We start from the raw sequence: 17,577 nt of genomic DNA, 5'->3' as shown, positions 1-17,577 counted from the left end.
TCAGAAGAGGTTTGTCTTGAGGGCGTTGGGCTTCCGATGGAAGGAGGAGAGAACGCCGGAGAAAGGTCCCGGCACGGCTTCGGCGGGCTGCCAGGCCTTCAGCAGGTCGGTGGCGTTGGCGGTGCCGCTGCTGGTGCTCACGCCGGGCCAGATGGGCGCCTTGAGGGGCTGGGGGGGATGGCCGGGTCCCATGGGTGGCCCCGCACCGGGGCTGGGGCTCAGGCTGCTGCCGGGGCTGCCGAGGCTGCCGGCGGCGGGCAGGGATGCCGTGCTGTCCGGCGTCGGGCTGCAGTTGGACTCCTTGGACTCGTCGTCCTCTGAGGAAGAGCGCGGCTCTGACTTCTTGCCGGCGGTGCCGGCGGTGGCACCGGCACCCTTGGCGTTGGCCGCCCGCTCCTGCTTGCGGAATTTGGCTCGGCGGTTCTGGAACCAGACCTGGAGGGGACGGGAGGACCCCGTGCTGCCATCCGTGGGGGTTTGGGGAACCCATGGGGCGCAGATGGCTCCGCAGCCCCCCCCATGCCAGGGCGCTCGCCCCGGGGTGCCCCTTGCAACACCCCCACTCCCACGGGTGAAACGTTTTCCACTGCACCGGGGAGGGGCCAATACGTCTAAAACCAGCTACAGGCTCTGTGGCGCTGATGCTGGGCGCTGGCGCTGCTGCGGTGCTGCGGCACAAGCACCGGCGATGCCGGGAGGCTCTGCAGGGGCTCCTGGGCAGACAGTGAGGGGCACTGCCGGGGCCCACGCTGCCCCCCTGCCTGCACCTCGCGGGGTCAGAGCCCCCCCCGTGCAGCCTGTGCCCCCCCAGGGTCCGCAGCACGCACCTTCCCCACGGTGCCGACTGCAGCATCGGCCCCGCTCACCATCCCCACCTGGGAGGGAGGTGACCCCAAAGGTGGGACCCCCCTCCCCGGCAAGGACTCGGTAGCACACGGTCCCACAAGGTGCTGGCAGGATGGGGGGGTCCATGGGCACCACCACCTCATCGCCAGCGGTTTTCCCCCAGGACCACGTCCATCACATCCCATTCCGAACCACAGCAGAGCTCTGTCCCCACAGCCGCTGGGGATGTCAGCAGCCTCGCCTGGAAATGGCCGGACCTGGAAACACTGCCCGGTCCCCTACCCTTAGGGACCAGGACCCCCCGCCCTGGGGGTCCCCCATCCTTGGCGACCAGGACCCCCCAGTGGGCCGAGCCGTGCCATTCTGGTTAGCGACAGCCGCCAGCCCGGCCGTATCCCCTGGCTGCTCCATGGCACTGCGGAATGCTCTGGGGGGATGGGGGGAGCAGGGTCCCATGGGACCCTTCACCCACAGAGCATCCCTAGTGCTCGGTGCAAGGACATGCTGGGGGGTGGCCCAGAGACCGAGACGTTCCCTGGGGTGTCAGGGACATGGGCGCTGGCTCTGCCATGCTGGTGTCTCCCACTGCTGCCCCGATCGTGGTGCTGCCGGAGACGGATCTCACTGCTGGGACCCCTTGGGCAGCCCGGGAACCCCTGGCCGAGGGGGGCCAAGGTTGGGGTGCAGCAGGACCCACTGAGGACACCCAGGGCGATCCCTCCTGAGCTGTCCCCATGTCACTGAGCTGTGGGTTACCACGGCTTGGGGTGCAGCGGGCACACCGTGTCCCCCCCCCCCCCCCCAAGAACAACCCCGGAGTGTCCCGCACCATTCCTCAGGCTGTGCCTGCCGTGCCGGTCCCACCTGGCCCCTCTCATCCCTGCCTGGCCCCCAGTAACCCAGCACAGTCCTGTCCGTCCCCCCAGCACCCACCGAGCACCTGCCCTGCACCCGTGGAAACGGGGGAACCTTGTTTTTCCCCTGTCTACTGACAAAGCGACTCCCTCCGCGGTGCCTGAGCCCATGCTGGGGGGGGGAGGGGCAGGAGCTGCCCCAAACCACCCCATTTTCACCCAAAACCAGAGGGGAGCCGGAGCTGAGGCTGGAGGGGGACATCCGCCCCAAACCCCCACACACTCCACAGCTGGGCAGGGGGCCACTGGATGGGTCCCCTCCTGCTGTGGGTTGTCACCCTCCCCATTGACCACCCCCCCAGCATTGTCCCCCTCTCTGGAGGGGTCACACTGGCCGTGTCCCTCCCAGGGACATTGTCCGGCTGGGACCCTTTCCCTGCCGTGAGTCCTGGTGCCCCTTGAGGACCGCGGTGCCATCGAAGGGGGGGGGCTGCACGGACAAAGGGGGGGTCTGCATCGCCGCAGGGCCGATCTCCATCCCCCCTGGCCTTTACCAAATCCACCCGAGCTCAATGCGTTTGGGACTGTAACAAGTCACTGCTGAGGAGTGCCAGCGCAGCGATGTGGCATGAGCCAAACCCCCCCACCTCTGCCGGCAGCGGGGCTGGGCTCTGGGGGGTTCCTCCGAGCCCCCCGGCAGAGCAGGGCTGTGCCGCATCCCGTCCCCTCGCCGCTGCGGTGACAAAGCCGGGTCCCAGCCCCGCTCCCTGTCCCCCATCCCAGCGGATCGCTGGGGACCGACCTGGTGGAAACACTCTGGTCCCGGCCAGGGCACCCGGCACCGGAAAAACACACGGACGCGTTCCATTCCTGCGGGGTGAGTCCCCAACGTTGGGACCCTGCGGTGGGTCCCCATCGCTTCCCCAACATGACCCCAACGCGAGCAGCAGATCCCAAAGTCGGGGTGCAGCCGCCTGGACCCCGGCTCTCTGGTGGGACCAGAGACCCCCCCCCATCCCCAGGCCCCTCACCTGCACCCGGGCTTCGGTGAGGTCGATTTTGAGGGCCAGCTCCTCGCGGGTGTAGATGTCGGGGTAGTGCGTCTCGGCGAAGACCCTCTCCAGCTCCTTCAGCTGGGAGCTGGTGAACGTCGTCCGGATCCGCCGCTGCTTCCGCTTCTCGTTGATCCCCGACGGGTCCGAGAAGAATTTGTAGGGCACTGGGGAGGGAGAGGAGGGGGTGAGAGGGGCTGGCGCAGCGGGCAAGGCCGGCAGGGACCCAGCGGGCAGGGGAACAGGAGGTCACTGGGCAGGAGACACCGGGTGGGATGCAGGGAGCTGGGATGCAGCGGGCAGGGATGGACCGGGCAGGGATGGACCGGGCAGGGATGCAGCGGGCAGGGATGGACCGGGCAGGGATGCACCAGGCGGGATGTAGCAGGCAGGGATGTACCGGGCAGGGATGTACCGGGCAGGGATGCACCAGGAGGGATGTAGCAGGCAGGGATGGACCGGGCAGGGATGGGCAGGACACGGCGGGCAGGGCGGCCGCGGAGCTCGGGCGCTGCCTCCCCGCGCCCCCCGGTCCCGTTCGTTCGTTGCCGCCGCCCCCTCGGCGGGGTCCCCGGGCGGCGGGAGCCGGGCCGGTGCGGGGCCGGGAACCGGGGCCGGGGCTGGGGGGGGGCGGCCGGTCCCGTCCGGCGGCTCCTTCGTTGTCGGCGCCTCCGCGGGCAGCGCGTTCGCGGCGGCAACGAAAACGGAGCGGGGAAGGGGAGCCCGGCGGCGGCGACCCCCCCCCGGCCCCGCTCCGGGGCCGCCGCAGCCCCGGGGACCTCGGGGGCTCCGCGGTCGCGCACGGGGCGCCCGCCCGGCAACGGGCCCGGGGGCGGCGGGGACCGGGCTCGGGGGCGGCCGTGGCGGGGCCAGCCTGGGCTGCGGGCACCGGCGGCACCGGGCACCGGCGGGACCGGGAACGGACGGGACGGGGAATCGGTGGCAGCGGGCACCGGCGGGACCGGGAACCGAGGGCAGCGAGCACCGGAGGTAGCGGGAATCGACGGTACCGGGAACCGGTCGCACCGAGCACCGACGGTAGCGGGTACCAACGGCAACGGTCACCGGCGGCACCGGGCACCGCCGGCAGCCGGTACCGACGGTACTGGGAGCCGACGGCACCGAGCACGGACGGTCGCGAACACCGACGGCAGCGAGGAGTTGCCGACGGCGGCGAGCACCGACGGTACCGAGCACCGGCGGCACCGGCGGCATCGAGCACCGACGGTACCGAGCACCGGCGGCCCCGAGCACCGGCGGCAGCTGCCAACGACGGCACAGAGCACCCGCAGGACCGGGCACCGGCGGCCCCGGGAACCGACAGCGCCGGGCACCGGGGGATGCTCCCGCACGCCCGGCCAGCGGGTGCTGGGGCTCGGGGACGGCGGGGGGGGGGGCGGTGGGAGGCAAGCGGGGCTGGGGGGGGTGGTGGCGTCCCCCGGTGGGCGCGGGGGGGGTCCGGGGGTCCCGGCTCCGTTACCTGCCGAGTAGGGCGAGGGCTGGTGGTCGCGCAGCGCGCCCAGGGCGCAGTTGGCGGAGGCGAGGGGGGGGCAGGCGGGCCCGGTGCCGAAGCCCCCCCGCATGGGGCTGTACTGGAAGGAGCCGGCCTGGCTGCAGGGGCTGAACTCGTAGGCGGACGCCTCCATGGCGGCCACGCAGGAGTCGTAGGAGTTGAGGTAGGAGTAGTCCATGGCGAACATGGAGCGGCCCCGGCTGCCGCCCGCCCGTTACCGCCGCCGCCTGCCCGCCGGCCCCCGGCCCGCCCCCGCCATCCGCCGCCCCAGCCCGCCCCGGGCCGCCGCGCCCCGTAAATATACCGGCGGGGGGAGCGGCGGACAAAGGCTGCGCTCGCCGGGGGCTTTTGCATGACAATATCTCCCGGGGACGGCGGGCGCAGCAGGAGCGGGCGGAGCCGCCGCCCCCCCCCCCCCCGCCCGCCGCCGCCCCCCGCCCTTAACCCTTCGTGGGCGCCCGCCGAGATCCGCACAGCCCCCCCCAGCTCAGCCCCCCCAAACCCCGGCTCCCGCCCCGGTCCGGCCCCGGCAGCCGCGCACGTCGGGGCGGGCGCTGGGCAGCGGCCCCGGGGCGGGCGGGCGGCCCCGCCGTCCCTGCCGGTGTGCCGGGTCCTCGGCAGGGCCCCCCCCAACCCCCCGGTCCCGGGAACCAGCAGCAGCGGCCCCGGTACCGGTCCCAGCCCCGTCCCGTTCTCCACCCCCGTCCCCGCCGCGGCCCCGGCCCCACCGTCCCTCCCGTCCCTGTCCCCAGCCCCTTCCCGTCCCCTGCCCCGTCCCCAGCCCTGCCCCATCCCCTTCCCCATCCCCATCCCACCCCAATCCCATCCTCATCCCAGTCCCATTCCCCACTCCATCCCACTTCCATCCCCATCCCAATCCCTGTCCCACCCCCATCCCCACTCCAGCCCATCCCAATCCCATCCTCATCCCAATCCCCGACTCAGTCCCATTCCCAATCCCCATCCCCACTCCATCCCAATTCCGTCCCCATCCCAATCCCTATCCCCACTCCAGCCCATCCCAATCCCATCCTCATCCCAATCCCCGACTCAGTCCCATTCCCAATCCTCATCCCCACTCCAGTCCATCCCAATCCCATCCTCATCCCAATCCCCGACTCAGTCCCATTCCCAATCCCCACTCCCCACTCCATCCCAATGCCATCCCCATCCCACCGTGCCCCCACGGATCCACCCCCACCTGACCCCCCGCCCTTCCCTTCCCCTGGCACCTCTCCCCACCCCCCTCCACCCACAGACACCCCACGGCATCACAGGGGGGGCCGCAGGGCACCCACCCGTGGGGTCAGCCCCTCCCTGCCCCATGGCACAGCTGGGGTGAGGGGTGCCCCCCCCAGCCAGCACAGCCCCTGTGCCCCAGTGCTGGGGGTCCCACAGGGATGGGGAGCGGGGCTGGGGCCTCCTTCGTGCCCCCCAGCTCTGACAGGGCTCCTGCCCAACTCCAGCCCTGGCTGTCCCGGGGGGGTCACAGGATGATCCTGGGGTTGGGGGGGAGGTCTGGGCACCCCGAGCCCTGCGGTCCCCCACGGGGGTGACCACCTCCATCCCACACCCAGGGGCCCCCCGGCCGCAGGGACAGATGACTTTTCGGGGGGGCCCAGCTGCCGCTTTGCCAGCAGAGTGCAGGTGATGCTCTGCCAGCACCGGGGAGCGAGGGGCCGCGGGGGGGGGGGACAGGCAGCAGATTGTCCCTGTCCCTGATGGGTCAACCCCCCCCCCAGCCCCTCCATCCATCCACCCCAACCCCAGTGGCCGCCAGGTCCCCAATGTCCCTGAGCACCGGCCGCCCTCGCAGGTGGCGTCCCGGGAAGGTTCCGGGGCATGTGCTGCGGGAACGGCCCACCGTCCCCCGGGACCACCGTCCCCAGGGACCACCGTCCAGGGTGGGGGACTGGACACGGGGGTCCCTTCATGTGGGAGGGGGCAGCTCTGGGGCTGAGCATCCCAGGAGCAGGAGGGCAGCAGGGACACCCCACCACCCACGGGTGCATGGGAGGGAGCAGGGGGCTGCGAGGGGGTGCTCAGCCCCCCCCTTCCTTTCCTCTCCCGGGGCCCTTTGCCCCCCCCCCCCCCAATTTGCAGCCCGGTTGCATTTCAAAGCGCCTCATCCCTGCCCCGCTGGGCCCCCCTGCCCGGCTGAGGCCAAGGTAGAGGCTTTGCCCCTTTTCAGTGGCACTGGGGGGGTGCAGGGGGGGGATTTGGGGAGGATTTGGGGACATTTTCAAGACAAACACTTTCACTAAAGAGGATTTAAAAGTCTAATTACGCCCAGCTAAGGGCTTTGTGCCCACAGCCCGGGGAGGAGGGGGGTCCCTGCCCTCTCAGCGGGCATCGCCCCCCCCCCCCAGGCAGGGGGAAAGGCCAGACCCTGCCCAGGGCCTGCTGGATCAGCTCTGCCCATGGGGCTCGTCTCCACTCGGGCACCAGGATGGGACTGGGGTGCTTGGCACCGGCCCCCGCTGTCCTGGGGGCTGCCCAGCACCTGTCCTCCCCCATCTCCTGCTCTGTATCCAGCCCCACGTCCTGCCCCGCATCCTGCCCTCTGTCCTCCCCCATGCCCTGCCCCATGCCCTGCCCTGCATCTTGCCCCATGCCCTGCCCCATGTTTTGCCCTGCATTCTGCCTCACGTCTCGCCTGCCCCATGTCCCGCAGGGCAGAGCTGATGCCCCCGGTCCTGGCCAGGCTCCCCTCACTGGGATCTGCCACCTGGTGAGCCAGGTCCGGGCCCGGGTCTGGTCCCTCTCCATGGGACCCTCGGGACACCCGTGAGCACGGGCAGGGCTGATGGGTGCTCCCCACCCGCGCCCACCCCAGCTGCGCCGGCCGAGCGGGCAGGTTGCTAAACAAGTTAATTAGATCATGGAGCTGGAGGCTGGCGGCTGAGCGAGAGCCCCGACTGTCAGGCTGCTGGAGTTGTGAAAAAGTTAATTCAATTAAGTTTTCCCTCTAAACTAATTAGGTAGCAATCTGCCACGCAAGGAGCTGCTGCTATTGCTACCCAGAGCCAGGGGCAGAACGGGGAAGGGGGGGGTGTGAGGAGGATGAGGGGGATGAAGGAGGAGAGGAGAGGGAGGGGGACAAGGGGGGGATGTGGGGGGGGGAGTGGGATCGTGGGTGAGCTGGGGCACCCCGTCCCTGCCCGACCAGGGGTGAGGGGCAGTGCCAGGGAGACCCCCTGCATCCCTGTGGCTCCCGTGGGAGCGGGGATGCAGATGTGGGTGAAACCTCTTGATTTCGGTGGGTGAAGGAAGATGGGTGCTGGCAGCAGGGGCACATGGTTGTCCCCAGCATGGCCTGATGGGGTGGGGGCACAGGCTGACACCCCTCCCCACGAAACAGGTGCCGATGGCAGCGGGAAGGACTGGGCATGGTGCAGGAGCTGGGGACAGGGACGCCCCGTCTCTCCATCCCGCCAGGCTCTGGGGACCGTCCGTGACCCGAGGGCCATGTCCATGTGTCCAGGTGGGCTGGGGCCCCTCTGAAGCTGTGGGGGGCTGATGGGACCCTCTCTGACGGGTGCCCCTTTGGGCACAACCCAGGTACCCCGCACAGCTCAAGTCCCAGCTTTGTCGGGGTCGTTGACCAGGCGCAGCCCATGCCCTGTAGCAGCACCCGATGGCAGCACCCATGGCATCATCCCACGTCCCATCCAGGCCATGTCACCCCACAGGGACACCCATGCTGTGGCGCAGACCCCCAGCAGGTCCCTGCCCCGCTGCCGCCGGGGCAGTTGGTCCCGCACCGTGCATGGCCCGGTGGTGCCGGAGGCCTCCGGCCGCCACCGCCGCTTTGTTCCCGGTGACAAAGCCCCAAGCCGGGGCTGCACCGAGGCCCCTCCGCTCGCTGGAGCTCGCCTGCCCCTAATCGAATTAGGAGCCCGGCACGGGGCTGAAGGCTGGCGGTAATTGAATTTCCCCCGTCACAGCCTGATGTTTCTCCCCTCCGGATCCTGCCTCCCGTTTATTGTTCCCGGCCCGGCTGCGGTGGCACATTTATTTGATCTGTCAGAGGGAGCCCTTTCACCCGCTGCTGTTTGCTCAGAGGACGCCGGCGCCGCGCCTCCAGCACAATTAAAAACAAATAAAACGATCAGGGAGGGCCCCCTGTGCCCCCCAAGTGCCGTCCTGGCGGGGATGCTCCTGCTGATGGGGCCCTTGTGGCTGTACTCCCTTGGGGGCACGGCACAGCACGGCACGGCATGGCATGGTATGGTACAGCATGGCATGACACAGCAAAGCATGGCAGAGATTGGCATGGCATGGAACAGAATGGCATGGCACAGCAGAGAGTGGCACGGCACAGCACGGCACAACCTGACATGGCACGGCACAGCACAGCGTGGTGTGGCACAGAATGACATAGCGTGATGGCACAGCACAGTGTGACCCAGCACAGCATGGCATGGCATGGCATGGCATATCGTGACATGACATGCCACAGCATGACATTTCATAGCATGGCACGGCACAGCGTGGCACAGCATGCCTGGCCGTGGGCTCCCTGCTCTCCTTGCATCCCAGCCAGCAGCTCCAGGCAGGAATGGGGCCCGTTCCCGCTGCCGTGCAGGAGGACCCGCGAGAGCCCGGCGGTGCTGGTGTCGTGGCACAGGGGTGCTGGGGAGGGAGCTGCTCCCTGGGGCTGCGTGGGGGGAATCTGCCTTCATCCCTGGGGTCAGCCTCAGCGTCGTGCAGCACTGCCCGGCACAGCACGCTCAGCTCTGCCCCCCTGCCCCATCACACACTTTACCGCTGCTGCAAGACCCCTTTTCAGCCCCATTTCTCATTGCAGCCCCCCAGGTTTGGGGCCTGGCTGGCACCTGGGGAGTTCCCGGGGATCCCAGCTTTGCCCTGCGGTGCCACCCTGGGGCTGTCCATCCTGCACCGGGCCGGTGCGGTGCTGGACGTCGGCTGGAGGCAGCCGAGCCCCCGTGTCCGTGCAGAGCGTGGGGCTGGCGTTCGCCAGCGTCTCGTCGCTGTGGGAGGTGACAGCAGGTTTGGGGACGCTGCTTGCTGCCCTGCGAGGCACCCCGGTGTTTTCGGGGACCCCCTCCCCAAGCCCTGGCCCCTCTGCAGCCTTGCCTGCCTGGGGCAAGGACGTGAAGGGGTGTGTGATTCCCTGGCTGTGGCACAGGGGAAGAAGCAGGGACTGAGCCAGCAAAGTCCCCTTCCCACCCGTCGGGTTGGAGTCAGCCATGCCCACCACGACAGCAGCTGAATCTCTTCCCGGTCCTCCCACGAAAAATCTGAATTTGGGAGTGTCCAGAGAAGCCCAGTGAAGCTCCAAAACCCTTTCGGGGAAGAGAAACCTGCTTTGGCTGTCCCGCTGTCCTCTTGCTGGTCACCTTGAGTGGCTCATAAAGGTCAAATCCTGCTGCCGGAGACCCCCTTCCCCATCCAGCTGATCCCTGGGCATTGCCAGCCCCCACATCCCAGCGCCTGGGTGGGAACAGGCTCATCCTCTCCTGCTCCATCACCCACCCGCTGCCAGCCCGAAGCTGCCCGGGCAGTGGACAGGGGTTGAGAGGAGCAGGGCACCCATGGACCACCAGCACGGGCGATGCCCAAGATGGGGCACCTCCACTTGCCATCCCAGTAGCTCCATTTAGGCAGAGCTTTTCCCCTTTTCCAGCCTTCCTTCCCCGTTTGCAGCCCTGGCCGAAGGCAGTGCTCAGGTCCCCAGCACCATTACTGAATTAAGACCCATGACAGGAAAAGGCGACCAGGGTGAAAAGGTGGGTCAAGGCAGCCCCCCCCCAAACCTTCACGTATCCCCTGGAAAATGAGTGCCAGTGCCAAAACTAAAGCCACGCCATGGCCCGGCAGCACCAGCGGGGATGCTCTGGCAAGGGGACTTCACACAGTGGCTTTGCCGTGTCAGATGGGACCGTCACCCCCAATCCATCCCTGTCCCCATGCTGGAGGGACTGTGACTTAAGGCTTATTGATTCAGAAAGGCTATTTGGTTTGATTTCCTTTTATATTTAATTTCTTACTCTTCATAATCTGCCTCTGCGACACGTCACCAGCTGGAGGAGTGGGTGCTGTGTCGGCGAAGCGCCGCTGTCTCGGCGGCAGAGAGGGCTCCTCTCCCGGCAGGGTGACGGTGGTGACCGCGCACCTCGAACCCAGCCGGTACCCACCACGGGACACCTCATCCCACGCGCCCAGGACCGACAGGAGTGACCCCACACCAGGACCCTCGCCAAGGAAGGCAAACCCCCGAGTCGCTCACACTGCTGGGCCACGCTTTCCCCCAAACCCCAGCAAGGCTTGGAGCTGGATGCTCAGAGGAAGTTGGAGAAATCCAGAGGATTTTTCCCTCAACAACTCCCCCCATCTGCCCCATTAGCCCTGCGGTGCTGCCCTTGGCGCGGGAACCCTCCTCCGCCCCGGAGGAGATGCACCCCAAAATGGCTCGCAGGGGAGACCCTCACCCCTGTGTCCCTCCATCCCTGTCCCACTGCTGGCAGGTCCCTGGAGGAGTGACCGTGGGGGGGGCAAGGTCAGCCCCCAGCCAGCCCTGGGGACCCGCAAATGCGGCTGCTGGCAGGATCAGTCCCTGCAGAGCTCACAGCTTGGGAGAGCAAAACCTCCCGCATACAAACACGCAGGAAAAATCCAATTCTGCCCAGTGACAGCCACTGTAATTGGTCTGGGCTGGGGACCTTTGCTCCAGCTCTGACACTGGGGACAGCTTGGGCAGCTAGGTTAAGCCTGAGATATTAAATATTTCCCTGAATCGGGTCAGAAGCAAAGCAGCGGGGACAATTTAGCGAGGGGTTTGCACTGGGAAGTTGCCCGGCCAGGACAGGGAGATGTGTCAGTGTTGTTCATGGCTCCCAGCGAGGAGCAGGAGATGCAGGAGCCCCCCAGGGACGTGTCCTGCCCACAGGCAATCCCCACCTCTGCTCTACCCGTCCTCTCCGCGCCCGCGCCAGACACAGGTCGTATGTGCACGCCGTGTTTATTGCCAATAAATAAAGAGAAGCGGGCAAAATACAGAGTCAGAGTGCCTGGTGGCTTTTAAAATGAAGCTGTCGCTCACTCGATCCCTGTCCTACCCCTTTCCAGCCGCAGTCCAACCCAGCAAACCCAGCCTCCGCAGCAAGCCTCCTCTTTAAGGAATGACAAATCCTACCAGAGCCGGACACCCCAGCTCCCATAAGGTCTGAAATCTGCTTTCCCCTTTCTTAAAAAGCTTCGATGCTTTCTCTTGTGCCAAGTGAAACCCCAGGACCCTCCACCTATATGTCCCTGAATGGCAGCGTGGCACCTCACCACCCATAGCTACAGCTCCAGAGCCCTCTGCGCCCACCCCAGAGTAAGCAGGCGCAGGCTGATCGGGCAGCTCCTGCCTGCCCGTGCCTGGCTCCAGGCAGCAGAGGTAGCAGGAACACAGCTTTGCCCCTGCCCTACCTACTGCCTGCCCTCACTGATGTGGCCACATTGCACACTTCCGAGTCTTGCGGTATTTTATTGTCAGCCCGTGCTGCCCGCAGGCAGCTGCTGGGGCAGAGTGTGCTCCAGGAGTGCTTGTTGCTCCCTACAAGAAGTAAGTAATGTTTTCTGGGTTCAGAGGCGCTTGGATGTCCAGTTTTCGGGATTTGCTGTCTTTCTCCACTATCTCCAACCGCAGGGTGGGCATCTTTGTTTTTTCCGCTCCAGGGGAAGAACTGTCCTTGGTTTTCAGCAGATGCTTGTCTGAGTCCTCCACTGTGATCCTCAAGGTGCAGCCCCTTGGCAGCAGGTCCTGCTCATAGGCAGCTGCCAACTGATTCACAACACGCCGCTCAACCTGAAGAAATAAAACCAGCTCCCATCAGAAAACACCTGTGAGCAGCCTCCCAGGGAGCTGGGCAGCTCTCCTTCCCACCTCCAGGTAGCGCAGGGTCCCAGAATCTCCTGCTCATCCTACTTCCCTGTCTCTTTCTGGAGTGTACTGGCTGTGCTGTTTCCTCCCACAGACCATGAACGCCTGCCCTCAGAAGCCATGGGGACCCTCTTCTGCAGGACAGACCCAAGCAATAATCCCTTCCTGACTCCCCTTGTGCAGAGCAGGGCTGGAGGTGATGCCATGGGCTTCACCCGTGCTCTGTCCTTGTCTTTACCTCGTGTTTGATAGACCGGGCACCGTAGTGCAAGTTGTAGCCGTCAGCCAGCACGTCCATGACCTCCCTGTCCCACAGCAGGGTGATGTTGTGCCTTGCCTTGGCCTGCCGGGTGAGGAAGAAGAGGAAGAGTTATTGATGCCTTCAAGCAACCCTGACACCCCATTCCTTGAGCAGTGGGGACACCACAGGCAGCACGGTGGGGTGTGAGCAGTCCTGAGCCAAGGAAGAAAGGGCACTGAGAGCTCCACCAGGCCAGACCCACCAAAGCAAGTGGTCCCCTAATTACTATTTAGGCCCTCCGGAGAGCTCAGATGTGCAAGGACCAATTAGACAAATAATGTCTCTGAACGTGCGCCGAAGCTCATTGCTGCCCCAACACAGGAGGAACCATCCCCCACCATCCCAAGAGGTCCCTACCCTCCTGAGTAGGGTCCCCTCATGTTGAACAGCATGTGAGACTATGGAAAGATATACATTCACTCTGCATCCACATCAGGAGGATGAAGGCTTGGGCAGGGATTTCCTCCTGCTCATGCACTGCTTGAGAAGTTACCTCTAAAGCCATGGATGGTTTTTACCTTCTTGGCCCAAAAATTCAGCTCCTTGTTGACAAGCTGGATGAGCTCCGAGTGGCAAAAAGGGAGAAAATAGACAATCTCATTGATCCTCCCCAGGAACTCATCTCGTCTGAAGTGAGCCTGCAGGGACAAGGGGGGAAGGTCAGCGGGGACAGGACTGGTGACCCTGATAGGGACAGTAGTGACAGTGATGCTGCTGAATGAGCTCCCCAGGGATCACCTCCACCTCCGACAGCTCACGCATCCATGTGGCGAGGCCCTGAAGCCATCCCACCCCATGCCATGGAGCTGGAAATCCATGGTGCCAGATCTTGGGTCACCAGGAGTACCTCTCAGCATGGCTTATAGGAGGAATTAATTCTTCCGGAGATGGCAAGAGGAACTAGAAACAAATCTCTCCTGCAGTGTAAGCCCAGCTCCAGCCTCTTCTGCTGTTTGCTCCTGCCCGAGCCACTTACAGTAACACCCCTCGCTGCTCTCAGGGTCTCCCAGTTCTGAGGCTCCAATCTGAGCCTTCTGCTGGGAGGTCAAATTCTTGGTCTCTGTAGGAGCTGCCAGGCAAGCAGTGCCATGAAGTGCTTCAGAAACATCTTAAAGAAACTTAATGTCATCAGGATGTGTTGCTGTGGTCAGGTTTTCCTGGCCCCTCTGCAGCAGTGCAGGAGCTGAGCAGACAGTGACCCTGGGAGAGCAGCGAACCCCCAAAATCCCAGTGTAGCACTTCCCACCCCATGTTCCCCTTCTTGTCTCATGTTGTTGCTCTAATACAAGAGGACAGGGAGTGAGTAAGAAGCTGTTATTTGTTTCTGCTGGACTCTGACCTTACTTCTTAGTGGGTGAAAATTAAAAAACGACGTCATGTCACTTATCTCACAGCTGGGTGAGGAACATGGATATTGCATCAAATGACTGCGTGACCAAAGCTCAGGACACCTGAAACATAAGCCATGAAAAAAATCATTCGTACCTTCAAGATGGGGCGAATAACCTTTTCCTTGAACTGCTTGGAGATGGTTATCTTGTCAGTCATCTGGACATCCTCTGGAAGACAGGAGGACATGGGGTGTTGGTGGGTAAGGTGGGACATGGGCTTCCCATCTGCCCAGCTTCCGGAGGATGGATGAGCAAAGCAGCGTGACAAGGAGCCAGAGGCTGAGCAGGGGGGTGAGGTGGGGGTCCAGAGGGGACCTCAGAACAGACCTGGAACCTCCACACCCACCACCATCCACGCTTGGTTCAGTAGTGGGGTGTCCCTGCGCTTGACACTCTGGACAGCGGGTCTGGGTCTCCCGTGGCTGCCCCTGCACGTGTTGGGTGCACCCTACACTGACATGTTTCACTTGCATGGCAAAAGAGTTCCGGCTCTGCCTCCGCTCTCTGCCCTACACCCCCAGGAGCTGCCACCCGGAGGTTTCGGATAGCAGGAGTCCTCACTTGGCCTCCACAGACCCTGGCCGGTGGCTGGGGTCTGGGAGCCGGTGCTAATTACATTACACACAGGGCACATCGTCACCCGTGGCTGCTCTGCGTAGGCTCCCGCAGCTCTGTCAGGCACAGAGGAGCAGTCCTCGGTCCCTTCAGCAAACTGCAAAACCCCTGTTCAGACGGTTTGTGGCACAACTCTGCCTCTGGCCGGGTCTACTTCCCTCAGCTGACTGCAGATGGAGCCAGGGTCTGGCTGGCTCCCGAATCCCAGCTCAGAACAGACAGCTCAAATGCAAGGTTTACCTGTCTGCTGCCCAAATTTGCTTTTCCCTTTGTCTTTACCACCTCGTTCCTTCCTACATCTTCATGCATTTAACTCCACATGCTATTTTATTGCAAGGATGCTCATCGGGAGATCCCTTGCATCCAAGGTGCTCTGGATAGGATCCTGACATGCCGGGTGGTGGAGAAAGACCCACGCTGGGTGCTGGGAGCCCTTTCCAGCTCGCAGCCTTGGCGCAGATTGTTGCACCCCCAGCAGCGGCAGAAGGAGCTCTCTTCCACTGGACCCACACTGGTGCCAGCATGCAACAAAGCGGTGCTGTGCGCTCTGAAATCACCTCTTCTCCTTCTCCCCCATGGCACACACGAGCACGCTCGTGGTTCTTGTTTGCATCCTGGGTGGGGAGTTTGCTGCACAGCATCGGGGAGATAGACAGTATGGCCCATCCGAGCGGTCTAAATGGAGCGGGGGGGGTCTTTGGTTATAAGGATTTGGCCCATTTCACTTCTCTGTTTTCTGCTAAAAGACACCAAGGGGTTTTTCACTAAGTCACAGGAATTCGGCATGGCATTCTGGAAGAGGAGAGCTGCAGAAGGCAGAAGAGACAGAGCTGCCCCCCCATATTCAGGTTTGCCACCAGTAATATCTGCTGCTTCCACTCGCAGACGCAGAGATGCTGCAGAAGCAGCTCCTTCCCTCTATCTTTCCATTTATCTGCCCACCCAGGCACTTACGCTGACCTGGCCACTGCCTTCAAGAGCATCTCCAAGCCAAGAACTCAGTAAATTGCAAGGAGCTCCACGAAACTCAATTGAGGGCAGGCTTCTGAGCTGAAATGCATTTTCCGGCTATGCTCTCTCGCGGCTGTTCGCTCACTGCAGCTGTCTGCTGTACAGTTCTAGAAATTAAAATTCAATGCTTTCCTCATTTAGGAGAAAAGTGCTTGGCATTTTAAAATGTTATTCTTGAAAGTTCAGTTGCAGGCATGCTTTGTCCTTTACCTAGTTTGATTGAAGTTTAAAGATTCTGAATTAAGCCAGCTTTGGCATCAACTTCTCAAAATAAAAAGGAAGAGACAGTGAGAAAGAAGCTGGAAAATACATTTGACACCAAAACCAAACATTTTTTCCTGCTCCCATGGAGCTGATGCAGTGGGCTGTGGTTGTTTCCCAGGCACAGCCACAGCACACGCTGCACACCACAGCTTCTCCGGGCATTTCCACTGGTGAGCAGAACTCTCGAGACTGACCTTTAGGAAATATGGTGTATCTGTGACAGCACATACTGTGAGGTACCCTATAGAAGAAGCATGTCCAGACATTTAAGACCACAAATGGGTCTTAAAAAAAAAACAAAAAATGATGTAAAACTGATGAGAAAACAAGGGATGCAGCCATTGTTTGTGGCTGCCCGGTTATCCATAGGCACAGCAGCACGCGATGGAGATGATGTTTCCCTGTGCTAGTGCCTGTGCTCACAAACTGCCATGCATTTTAGAGCTAGAAGGGACGGCCCCTGGTGCAGGCATTGCAGACCACTGTCCGTCCATCCCTCCTTGGCACAGCAGAGACCTACCAGTCCCTGGGGCCTCCTGGTGCCACTGCAGTTATCACCAACCGGCTGGTGAAGGATCGCGCATAAATTGGGACTCTGCTGCCTTCAGCGGAGTTGTGTAGTTCAAATATTAGAGGCTGCCCTTGCTCTACTCAATTCTCCTTTTATTACCTAATTCACATTTTTGGAAAATTTTCTACAAGACCCTGATGTGTGGGTCCAGGGCTCCATTCCAAGGTGAAGTAAAATTGATTAAGCTCAGTCCTTTTTGGAAGGACTGTGAGGAAACAAAACTCTTCCTCTTTAATATGAGCACCTGTACCAGCCCCAGACTTTTCTAGAAAGCATTTGGAAGGGTCCTGAAAGAATGAAAAGGGTGAGGAGATAAAGGAAGAGCGCACAGGATGAGGAAGACTGAGAGGTGGAACAGAAAGCCTCCTCCAAAGATGTGATCTCCCTCTGAAGGATGTGATCTCAAATAATGAGGATTTCAGAACAGGCGAGCCCAAAGCAGAGGTATCACAGGAGGGAGAATGGTAGAGATAGGGGTGTGGGACTTCTCAGCAACAGGTCATCCTAGAAGGCAACAGCACGACTTCCTAGACACACACACAAAAGAGGAGGCAGCTGCCTTCCCTTCTGGCAGAGGAGCACCCCTGAGGCTTGCCCTAAAGCTGCAGTGCCTGGAGGACGTGTCAGTGTGGACCAGCTGCAGGGGCGAGCAGTGGAGAGGCAACCGAAGGGTCTGGGTGCTCCCCCCGGCAGAATGATGGCTGAGCTGGTGTCAAATTAATGTTAGGAAGGAGGTGGATTCTTTAGGGATTTGGAGTATGACATCAAAAAAACAGTACCTAAGTTTTCTGCGATCCTTTTCTTGCTCATCTCCATGGCCTCTTGTCGGAGCTGCAGAGCGTGCTGTGCAATCTCATCGCTTGCCACGTTGGAGGTCATGATAAAGATGGCATCCTTGCAGTCAATGGTTTTCCCCTTCCCATCCGTCAGCCTGCCCTGCAACAACACCGAGTCAACACAAGCAGCATGAGCAGGTGCCACAGGACATTGCCAAAACATGAGGCAAAACGACATGGACCCCATTTTTCCCCCTAGCAGATTTATTTTTGAAGGGATGCCCAAGGATACAGGCAGGAAGGAGGCAGGGCTGAGCTGCAGAGGCTGAAGAAGCCCCCACCTCTCCGAGGAATGGCAGTAACTTTTCCTGCACGTGGTCCCAGCCTGCCCCATACAGGACACACTCGATGGAAGCCCTGGGAGATGCCTCGCAGGGGAGGTGGGCTGGGGCAGCCCATATGGCTGCCCATACATAACTCAACCACCTTTGA

At 62.7% G+C, this 17,577-nt stretch overlaps 2 protein-coding genes across 3 annotated transcripts in view; both read right to left on the bottom strand.

Moving 5' to 3' along the window:
* On the bottom strand, positions 1 to 4,452 carry PHOX2A (paired like homeobox 2A). Its single transcript, XM_075050475.1, has 3 exons — positions 4,233 to 4,452; positions 2,732 to 2,919; positions 1 to 435 (listed from the first exon to the last, which is right to left on the bottom strand). The coding sequence occupies exons 1-3, from the start codon at positions 4,450 to 4,452 to the stop codon at positions 1 to 3; spliced, it is 843 nt and encodes a 280-aa protein (XP_074906576.1).
* A 6,785-nt stretch (positions 4,453 to 11,237) lies between these two features.
* The window catches only part of CLPB (ClpB family mitochondrial disaggregase), an 86,112-nt gene continuing 79,772 nt past the window's right edge, over positions 11,238 to 17,577 (bottom strand). For both annotated transcript variants that reach the window (XM_075050321.1, XM_075050322.1), the window contains 5 exons: positions 17,089 to 17,245; positions 13,943 to 14,016; positions 12,976 to 13,095; positions 12,395 to 12,499; positions 11,238 to 12,081 (listed from right to left, as the gene is read on the bottom strand). In XM_075050321.1, coding sequence (XP_074906422.1) covers positions 11,830 to 12,081; positions 12,395 to 12,499; positions 12,976 to 13,095; positions 13,943 to 14,016; positions 17,089 to 17,245 — 708 coding nt within the window. In that variant the 3' untranslated portion in view covers positions 11,238 to 11,829. The remainder of the gene's footprint in view (positions 12,082 to 12,394; positions 12,500 to 12,975; positions 13,096 to 13,942; positions 14,017 to 17,088; positions 17,246 to 17,577) is intronic.

Source organism: Buteo buteo, chromosome 18 (assembly GCF_964188355.1).
Source record: "Buteo buteo chromosome 18, bButBut1.hap1.1, whole genome shotgun sequence".
NCBI classification, from domain to species: domain Eukaryota; kingdom Metazoa; phylum Chordata; class Aves; order Accipitriformes; family Accipitridae; genus Buteo; species Buteo buteo.
The sequence above is the reverse complement of the archived record's forward strand: the minus strand, read 5'-3'. Positions and strand labels throughout refer to the sequence as shown.

Bases quoted from the DNA above. Each gene is read 5' to 3' on its own strand.
- PHOX2A (XM_075050475.1), bottom strand. From the start codon at position 4,452: ATGTTCGCCATGGACTACTCCTACCTCAACTCCTACGACTCCTGCGTG. The intron at 2,920-4,232 runs GTAACGGAGCCG...CTCCCTCCCCAG, and splicing joins GCCCTCGCCCTACTCGGCAG to TGCCCTACAAATTCTTCTCG. The intron at 436-2,731 runs GTGAGGGGCCTG...CGTCCCCTCCAG, and splicing joins TCACCGAAGCCCGGGTGCAG to GTCTGGTTCCAGAACCGCCG.